General features: G+C 35.4%; 1 protein-coding gene across 1 annotated transcript in view; it reads right to left on the reverse strand.

Annotated features, from left to right (window-relative positions):
- Positions 1-10797, reverse strand: part of RELN (reelin) — a 533405-nt gene that overhangs the window by 281591 nt on the left and 241017 nt on the right. The window contains exons 7-8 of the mRNA XM_053609340.1: positions 10457-10553; positions 3618-3669 (exon numbers count right to left, since the gene is read on the reverse strand). Coding sequence (XP_053465315.1) covers positions 3618-3669; positions 10457-10553 — 149 coding nt within the window. The remainder of the gene's footprint in view (positions 1-3617; positions 3670-10456; positions 10554-10797) is intronic.

Raw genomic sequence — 10797 nt, forward strand, 5'->3', positions numbered from 1 at the left:
CCACCCCTGCCTGGGAAAACAGAGTTGGGAAGTTTCTATAAGGTAATGGTTTACAGGGGCATCATTTCAAATTTCTCTTCCTATCCCAGAGGAAATCTAAAGGAAATGGGTAAATACACTAAGGCTGCAACCATAAATTCCACAAGTTGTATCTAATGAATCAGGTGAGGACTGTTAGCAAATCGATGCCTCAGCACAGAAATGGATACGAGATCTTTCATTGGAATGGAAAAATGAAAAGTTCTTCTAAGAATATTTTAGGACACTTTTCAAATGATTTAGATGTTGATAACCTGCTATACTTCAGCTTGCAAAACTGCATTTTTAGGGTGTTTTAACTCTAAAAATTATTTGGCTAAGATAGCCTATATATTTATGTATATATATACACATCTACTCACTATATATAATTATATAAAAACATGTATGCATACATTATATACGTGTGTGTACATGTAACATAATAATGTATATGTTATCTATATACACAAATGTGTGCATATATTGGAGAGTATTGCTGCTAAACATTGCATAATTGTGATAGAGTTTATTTGAGACAACCCTTGGTAATTTGTGCAATTTCTGTATGAGGTACTTGAGATTCTTGGATAACATTTGTCATGTAGCTGAAAGTGTTTACAAGAGCAGAATGAAAATATCAACATAATAATTCCCCCAACTGTGGTTATATATGCCTAATTATGAACATAATTTACCACTGAGGCCATAAATAATGATAGAAAACAGCCTGAATCACTGTGGTATGCAGTGAACATTTAATAGCATAAAGTTCTTCCTAAGGAGTGACACTAAAACTGTCCATATTTAACCACACTATTAGTGAGATTTGGAAAATTCTACATGTACAATACACAAAGAAATATAAATGTTAGCACATCAACTTATAGTCTATTTATCATGCACTCAATATAATTTTTTCTTTCTTTTTTTTTTTTTGGAGACAGAGTCTTACTTGGTCATCCATGGTAGAATGTTGTGGCACCACAGCTCACAGCAACCTCAAACTCAAGTGATCCTCTTGCCTCAGCCTCCCAAGTAGCTGAGATTACAGGCACTCGCCACAATGTCCAGCTATTTCTTAGAGATGGGGTCTTGCTCTAGCTCAGGCTGGTCTCGAACCTGTGAGCTCAGGCAATCCACCTGCCTCGGCCTCCAAGTGCTGGGATTACAGGCGTGAGCCCCTGCGCCCAGCCCACTCAATATGATTTTTGAACTGAGTGCAGATGAGATGGCTACTAAGCTGAAGTTGCTACTTTGGTACGTGGTTACTGTGGGCTTGTAAAGCCTAGGATGAATACACACAATTATGACATCTCTAGAATTTGTGTGTGTGTCAGTCCGGCCCTCATACCATGATGTAAACAGATTTGTGTTTCACCCTCATACTTCACAAATATCCATATAAACAAATGATAATGAAAGGTATAGCACCATTTCTGGAAAGTTCTGCCCACTACACTGTATTCGCCGTGCACCATACACCAAGCAACACATGATTTGCTATTGTGTTGTTTCTCTGTCATCCTAACTCTTCTTGGTTCCTCCAAAATTTAACTCTCAAAATGCAGTAAGAAAATTCCCCAGTGAGGTTTCTAAACAATAAATTATAATTTATTTTTTTAAATGTGCTATTTCATTTCTAATGGAATGTTAAAATTTCACTTTTGATTCTGAAATTATCACATAAAAAGACTTCTAAAAGTCATGTGTTTGGGTCTAGTCCCAAGAGCTTTGGCCTGGAACTTGTTCTGAGTTTTGAGCCTCATGTACTAAACTCTGCATTCTCTGTTTGCTCTTTTTCTTGGCCCTTTTTCATCAACTCTATTGCAACCAGTACTGTAACTGTACAAATGAAAGGCAAGGAAATAGAGGATCTCTGCCAGAGTAGAAGTATACTCACAGATTCTTAAAGATAATATCTGAAATTATGATCAATGCCCTAACAAAAATAAGAATAATAATTCAGAATACCGATAAATTGGTAACCACTATTCAGCTTATTTTTATATATTAACAATATAATATATAGAACTTCTAAGTTACCTGTTATGCTACAATTACTTTACATCTTTTGTATTTATCCAGATGGAGTTGAAGCACATTCTTCTTAGTAAAGTATCACAATAGAAAAACAAGTATCCAACATATTCAATACTAGTATGAAACCAACAGAAAAACAACTACACACGCACAGGAGAGAAAAACACAAATATATTCAAGTAGGAGGGATAAGGGAACGGCAGGCGGAGGGCAAGGCAGATGGGGTTGGTGAGCTCTGACCTAATGTGCACAATGTAAGGGTATTCAGCATGCCCCCTGGATGAGGTGCTCAACTACAACTTGAACTTCACCTTAGAAACACAAACAATGTAATCTAATCATTTGTACCCTCATAGTAATAATAAATAAATATTACCACAACTTAAAAAAAAGAACTTTACTTTTTATTAATTATAAAAGCCTTGCATGCTTATTATAGCAAAGTTAGTATACACTTGCTAGTAAATCAGAGAAAACTCATACTGCTTTTGACCACACATGGACTTCTGAACGGTCTGCAAATTGTTGTAGGTAATACTGTCGATTTGAGAAGAAAATAGCCCAAAAAGTGATTAGGTGATTTCACACAATTCCTTCCATATAGGCTGACGTGAGGCACAAAGATGAAAGAGAGAAATGTCTGTCTTGAAGAAAACTACTCTTGTGCACAATCAACCACTCCGGGATGCAGAATGCTGAGTTGCAATTTGGAGTGGGAGACTCTTGTGAGACACCGTCCTTTTGCTAATGGTGGATCTCCTAAGAGATGCGGGACGCTGGGGGATGCCATCCCAGGCATGGCTGCCAGCAATTCTCATGCCATAGGAAGAGGCCAGGAGGAGGGATCCCTAGTACGGGGCCAATATCAATAAAGCTAGACCCCATCTAGAAGATAGTATCTTTCTTCTCCTGGAACAGCTTTTCTGTGAATTTGTATGAGTTATTTATAAAGATATGCCTTGAAAATGAAAATGAAACGTAGTAGAATAGATAGCAAAATTGCAAACTTGATCAAAAGGGACCTTATTATACTGAATGCTTTGGGCAGGGACTTTAATACAAAAACACTTAGAAAAAATAGTGCCAGATACATTTTTCATTATCTGTGCCTAAATTAAACATAGATTATTTATGTCAAGCATGAAGCCTTAATTGGTTTCTTTTAGCTACCAGTAATTATCTCTCTTACTACCAGTTAGTCTCAGGGCTCAAGAAATTAAACAGATTTCGATCTTAATCACAACAAAATGTAACGAGTAAGATAATTTTGTTGCAATAGAATAACTCAATGCATTCAAAACCCACATGTAAATAATTTTAAGATGTTTTAGATTCTCTGTAGTATTTTTAATATGATTCACTGCTGGAGGGAAGTGAGAACTAATGTAGCATTTAAAAATATTTATTTCACTTAAAAATATTTTACATTATTTACTGCAAAGCTAAGACTGACGTTTTTAAAATCTAAAAGTATTTGGCATTCTAATCCTGATTATACACTACAATTAAAATAAACATTTTCAAGTTAAATTGCTATAAATACTAAAAACACTTACCAATGGAAAATTGGAGGACAGAGGCTGTTGTTGTATTGAGGCCTGTGGTAATCTAGAAAAAAAACATTACGTGAAAGTAAGATAGGATAGAAAGAGAGGACGAGAAAAAAGCATGGATCCATTATTAGAGGTTGTATTTATCCAGTTAGTTCATTTTTATCAGTGGGTCTAAACACAGCCATAATGCCTGTTCTCTGTGAGGAAGAAAGTAGTGAGATCTTGACTTAGCCATGGATGGTAAATTTCTCGGGATCTTGCTGAAAACTATTTTTAGTGGAATCTTCCAGATCATCTTGTGAAGGCATCAACATGTCCTCTCCACCATTTCCCCCTATCCTATCACATCAACACATCTGGGACCCAAAGGGAATGTCATAAAAAGGCTACCAAACAAAAAATGGGAGTTAAATTAAAAGCAAATGAGTAGAAGATATTCTGAAAAGGAACAGAAATATGACATCTGGGAGATGGGGAAAGGAAGAGCAGGGAGAGGGAAGAAGGGAGGGAATGAGGGGTCACGGTGTGTGACACACCTTTTGGGGGGCAGGACACAATTATAAGAAGGATTTTACCTAACAAGTGTAATCATTGTAACCTGGTTCTTTGTTCCCTCAATGAATCCCCAACAATAAAAAAAAAAAGAAAAGAAATACAAAATGCGTGCAAGATTTCTTTGGGGTGGTGGCAAAATGGTCTATAATTGGTTCTAATAATAGTTGCATAACTTCGTGAATAAACCAAACCCCTGCATTGTACACTTTAAATAATGAATATAGAATCTGTTGATTTTTTTCTAATAGAAATGTTTAATGTTAGGCAGGTACAGTTGCTCAAGCCTGTAATCTTAGCACTCCAGGAGGCCAAGGGGAGGATCCCTTGAGCTCAGAAGTTGGAGAAGAGCCTGAGCAAGAATGACACTCCATCTCATCAAAAAATAGAAAAATGAGCCAGGCGTTGTAGTGATGTAGACTGAGGCAGGAGGATGTCTTGAGCCCAGGAGTTTGAGGTCACTGTGAGCTAGGCTGATGCTACAGGATTCTAGCCTAGGTGACAGAACGACTGTCTCAAAAAAAAAAAAAAAGTTTAATATTTAATTAAAATCTCCAAGGCTTAACAATAAAAGCCTTTATTTCAATAATGCTTATTTAATCATAATATAATTTGTATTTTGCCTTCTAATTTTAACAGATTTTTTTAAGTTTTTAAAAGAAAGATAAGTATTTTTTTTCAGCATATTTGAAAAATCTTTTTTTTTTTTTTTTTTGGTTGTCACTTGTGGATTATTTCTTAATAAAATATTCCCCCATAAAAAGAAAAAAAATAGAAGTATGTATGTAGAAATATCTTCCGAAACAGTTTTGCTACTTTTCTTTAGTTTCATGAAGAAGTATGTTTAAACAAATCTTCCCCCTTCTAAAAGAGAATGGTACCTTATTTATTTAACTTTTAAATTTCATTTATTTATTCTTTGGAGCAGTGGTTTTGACCCATAGCAATTCAAAGAGATGAGAATTAAGGTTCTCATTTTGTCAAATTCCTGAACCCTGCCTGCTAAAGTGTAGGATGCTTCACCTGACTCCACTCTACAAAACGGGAAGTGCATAACTGTGTTTTCACTGTAGCAGCAGTGGGCTGCCTTGCTCTTGCTTCATATAGGTCTTGATAACATCTTTAGACATATCTCTGTATTTTTTAGGCTCTATGTGATACAATCCACACTGCAGAAAGGTCAAGTGCTAGACAGATCATGAACAGCCCTTATGAAATGAGACAGCAAGTCTCTTGCTTCCAGAATTCAGTTGAGATGTGAGTACCAAAAGACGGGATGTGTGTGAATATCAAAAGCTCAGCATTATGATTTAGAAAGATGAAGGAACGTGTGCTTTAACTAGGTGGCTTTAAAATTCAGTGAAGAATCAAGAAAGGTAACAGAGGGGAGAGCAAGGGAGACATTTTATAAATTGTCCAGCTAAAAGTATCATTATCAGCTTCTAATTTAACAACAGCAAAAATCACTGGTGTCAGAGTCACAGAGGAAATGCTCTCTACATTTGATTTGACTCCTTATTATTAGTGGTTCGTCTAAAAGACAACTGGCCCACTATGCACATAACTCTCTTTCCTGTCCCCTTTCCCCCACCAGCGTTATCAGACAAAAATATTCCAATAAAATTTCTTTAAAAGAGATCTATTTGCTTCAGATCTTTTAGTTGTCCTTATGTGTTTCCAGTGCATAATTTGATCTTAAAATCAAAAGAGACATAACATCAACAGAAGATTTTTTTTTAATTTGCACTTAAATCAAACGAACATTATTTCCCCTCCAATTTTATGCAACTGAATAGATTCCCAGGTGAGTTATGAAACACTCTGGATATCAGTCATTTTCAAAAATAGTATTTTAGTTGGCGTGGATGTGGAGAAAAGGGAACATTTCTACACTGCTGGTGGGAATGCACACTAATACGTTCCTTTTGGAAGGATGTTTGGAGAATACTTAGAGATCTAAAAACAGACCTGCCATTCGATCCTATAATTCCTTTACTAGGTATATACCCAGAAAACAAAAAATCACAATATAACAAAGACATCTGTACCAGAATGTTTATTGCAGCCCAATTCATAATTGCTAAGTCATGGAAGAAGCCCAAGTGCCCATCGACCCATGAATGGACTAGCAAATTGTGGTACATGTTTACCATGGAATATTATGCAGCCTTAAAGAAAGATGGAGACTTTACCTCTTTCATGTTTACATGGATGGAGCTGAACATATTCTTCTTAGCAAAGTATCTCAAGAATGGAAGAAAAAGTATCCAATGTACTCAGCCCTACTATGAAGCTAATTTATAGCTTTCATATGAAGGCTATAACCCAACTATAGCACAAGACTATGGGGAAAGGGCCAAGGAAGGGGAAGGGAGGGGGGAGGGTTAGGATGGAGGGAGAGTGGGCTGGGGCCACACCTATGGTGCATCTTAGAATGGGTACAGGCGAAACCTACTAAATGCAGAATACAAATGTCTACATACAATAACTAAGAAAATGCCATGAAGGCTACGTTGAACAGTTTGATGAGAATATTTCAGATTGTATATGAAACCAGCATATTGTACCCCTTGATTGCACTAATGCACACAGCTATGATTTAACAATAAAAAAAGTAAAAAAAAATTGTTCCATAGTCATTCAATGGAATACTATGTAACTATTTAAATGGAGTATGTGGATCTATAATTATGAAATAAAAATATGTATCTTGTCCAATTAAAGGTACTATATGTATCACTAAAAAAATAGTATTTTATAAGTTAAAAGCATCATGGTGATGGTTACAGCTAGTGTATTAAATATACTACCAAGTCTTAAACACTTATCCTGATGGAGTAATAAATTATGCTTGTATCACCTGTGAGATCAGCCATGCTCTCTGCTAGTGAACAGCAAGTTGCATAGAAAATTGCCAAATTTCAAATTATATGTGCCAAGTAAGGGTGACCTTACATTTCTATTAGTCATTGATAATACATTTTTTTTTTCACTAAGGAGCTTAAGGACTGTAGAATGATTTCATTTATTTCTTTACATTTACCCACTTTTATTAGTAAAATTATTAGCTACAAGAAAGCAGCATTGCCTTTAAAATCTATTCACCTATATTTATAATTGGGTATTATAAATTATTTATTAATCTTGAGTTCAAATGTATACTTTTAGTCTGTAAAGCTATTAAGGCTTTATTTATTTTATTATTAAATCATAGCTGTGTACATTAATGTGATCATGGGGCACCATAGACTGGCTTTATAGAACTATTAAGGCTTTGTATCTGACATTCTGAAAACAAAAGGACCACTCAAAGGGTCCTTATTTATTATTGATAAATAATATAGCAGCTATGACTACCTGATAGAGAACTTTTTTTTCTACCAAATCTCAGTGTTCCTAAATTACAAATACGCTCCAACCTACAGAAAATCTGAAGAATTCACTGTAGGTGGAGCTGTTCATTCTGTACCTCTTCCTTGCAAATTTGTATTGGGTTTGGTACTATTTTCACCCAAACCATTCTTGTAATTAAAATGCATTTCCAAATATGGGAAAATAATTCAGTTATTTCTTTTAAAAACTGGAGTGTAACATAATCCATTTCATTTTAACTTCTGAGAGCCCATTTTCCCTTAAAGGAGTGGTAAATGAATTCCTCTTTTTTTTTTTTTTTTTTTTTTTTCATTTTACACTAGCAAAATGAATACGGTTCAGTGTTACCACCCGAAATACGGAGACTTCATTGTGTTAAATAAAATGTGTAAGGGCCGTATAGCACAGTAGTCGGAGAAACAGAAACGTGTGTGTGTTCAGGTGACACGCATGTCCTTCTTACTGACTTTAACTTCTGTCGAAATGAAATGGTTATTTAACTAAATTCACAAAATGGAGATGCTCTTTTGGCCATTTTAAAAGATAAAGCCTTAGTCTACTGAGGTTCTTTGTCTCAAAACTTCAATAAGAAGTGGATTTAGGAATAAAACCAAGGCATATTGTTTAAAAAGTCATCAGGGGGCTGATGACTTGCATCCATTCTCATGCCGAATAATTTTGGTTCCGTTTTGAAGCATCATATAAATGTCTAGATTTTAGGAAACATTCTGTTAACTGACAACTGAATTCTCCACTTTTCATTTGATTGACCTATCATTTATGAACACAACTTGGGTACAATGTATTATATTTTTTCTCTGGGACATTAACACAGTATAATAATCATGAAATATTACAGGGTGCTCATGTAAAATGTGGACATCACCCCATCATTCTCAATCTATCTCCTTCTACTTCCTCTGGATTTGTAACACAAATTCATCTTAGGAAAATACAGTACTTATGATGGAGATATAGAGCTGCATATTTGTTTATTTTTCTCAGGTGAAGATAATTATTTTGAATATTTTCCTTTTTACTGGAAAGACTAATCTCACATTAATTACGCAATACAATTCAAAATTAGTACCCTGTATACATGAACCCTAATGCTAAATAGAGTGGGATTTACTAAAACAATCAGTATTAAATATATGGCATCAAATAAACTAGATACTTCAGTTTTATATTATAGAAATATAAATTTGACATCATATTCTTAGATATTTTATTTCCTATTAACTAGCAGAAACAAAAAGAATTTGCCAAGCATTTCCAGAAATATTACAGAAAAGGGCCACCTTCTAAAATAGGCATTTATTCGGAGCCCAATTAACTATGGCAAACATTTAATTTTAAGGTTTATAGATAATTAATTCAGCCAGGCTACATTATTTAAAATGTACTAGCAAATCTATTTTTTCAAGAAAAAGTTTACTACCAGAGTCACACTTGTCTGCAGGAATATTATAACACCTCGTGAGATTTGAATTATGAGCACCTATTATTTTAATTTGCATCAATTAATTCTGTTTGTATTCTAATTTCAACTAAAAACCCTTCAATTCATCAATGTTCTGAAGCTTGTATCTTTAATGAATTAAATGCATCTATTGCCATAAAAGGGGTATTCAAGCAGCATAAAGTAAGAACCATGTTACAAAAATTAATTGGCTTTCACATTTTGATAACTAAATCTTCTTTTAATTGCCTACCTAGGCTTTTTTCCCCCCTTTAATCTGGAAGCCAGTCTTTTGGCAACTCTTAAAGTTAATGATTTTGAAATACAATGCGTGACATAGAAGTGAAAAATGCAACCTGTTTCTAAAAGCGCCTTGAAAAGGAAGAAGTGTGTGTGTGTGTAGCACGGAAGTCCAAGTTGAAAGGCAGAAAAGCAAAGCAGAAGAGACGTTATAATAAGAGGATTAGGGGGTTGGGCACGGCAGCTCATGCCTATAATCCTAACAGTCTGGGAGGCCGAGGTAGGTGGATTGCCTGAGCTCACAGGTTCAAGACCAGTCTAAGCCAGAGGGAGACCTCCTCTCTAAAAACAGCTGAGTGTTGTGGTGGGTACCTGTAGTCCCAGCTATTTGGGAGACTTAGGTAAAAGAATTATTGAGCCCAGGAGTTTGAGGTTGCTCTGAGTTATGGCTCCACGGCACTCTACCCAGTGACAAAGTGAGACAAGCATTAGGAGCCAAGGAATTGACCTAGGGTATTTATATCCTTCTTTAAGAATGGGAAAATGAATGTAGCCTTCATGCCAGTAAGAAGTACTAAGTAATAACAAAAGACTCATTCGCCACATGTTGGCAGCTACTGCCATCACTGCTTTCAATTTAGAAGGCACAAGTGAAATGAAACTTTCACATATTATTTGGCAAGCAAGGGCTAATAATCAGTCTAAACAAAAGAAAAATAACTTGCTCCTAATTTGGCATGACCCCAATTTTTTAAAAACAGGTATATTCAGTGTGTTCTTTTACTTTTAAAAAATCCATCTAAGTTCCTCTGTTGTCAGGAACCAAAATTTAAAAATCAAGTGATAAAACTGAACATCCTACATATTATTGAGAAAATAAGGACAATTTGAAGAGCGTGGCTTTATTCAAGAGCTTAGAAAGTCATAAGTTGTTTATTTAGGGTATTATATACAATATCTATATTTTTAAAAAGCCATCCAATCATGGTGATGCACTCCCATGTTGGAGGAGACCCATCAAGGCTGCCAATTTTATTACTATTGAAAATGGATCATAAAATCTCCTGTCCTAATTCTCAGATATTTGTGACAAGACTCATAATACAAATAATACTTCAAATTTTCATCTAAACTGTAGAAGCATAAAGAAGCTTCTATAGGCAAAAGCTCAGCAAACACTAGATTAGAATAATGTACAGAAGTAGCATACACTTACCAGTTCTCGTGGACCATATGGCTCACAGAAGGTGACAGCATTGCCATGCATAATTGCACCACACTGTTCTCCAGTCTCACAGTTGTTACATTCAACCCTGCAGAAACACAAAGCAAAGTCCCGGTCTGAGAACTAAGCAGCACCAGTGGTTCACTGCTCTGGTAAGAAAAGATGTAAGAGTGACCGTTACTCGGTTCAAATCACCATTCTGAGGAAGGGAATGATATTTTGTATTGCGACAAAGTTAAAAAGACTGGAAACCAGAAAGACTTAAGTGTAAATCCCAATTCTTTCAGCTACTCACTGTAGTGGCCAAGTTACTTAACCTCCCAAAGGTTCAG

The sequence above is a fragment of the Nycticebus coucang genome, chromosome 11 (genome assembly GCF_027406575.1).
Source record: "Nycticebus coucang isolate mNycCou1 chromosome 11, mNycCou1.pri, whole genome shotgun sequence".
NCBI classification, from domain to species: Eukaryota; Metazoa; Chordata; class Mammalia; order Primates; family Lorisidae; genus Nycticebus; species Nycticebus coucang.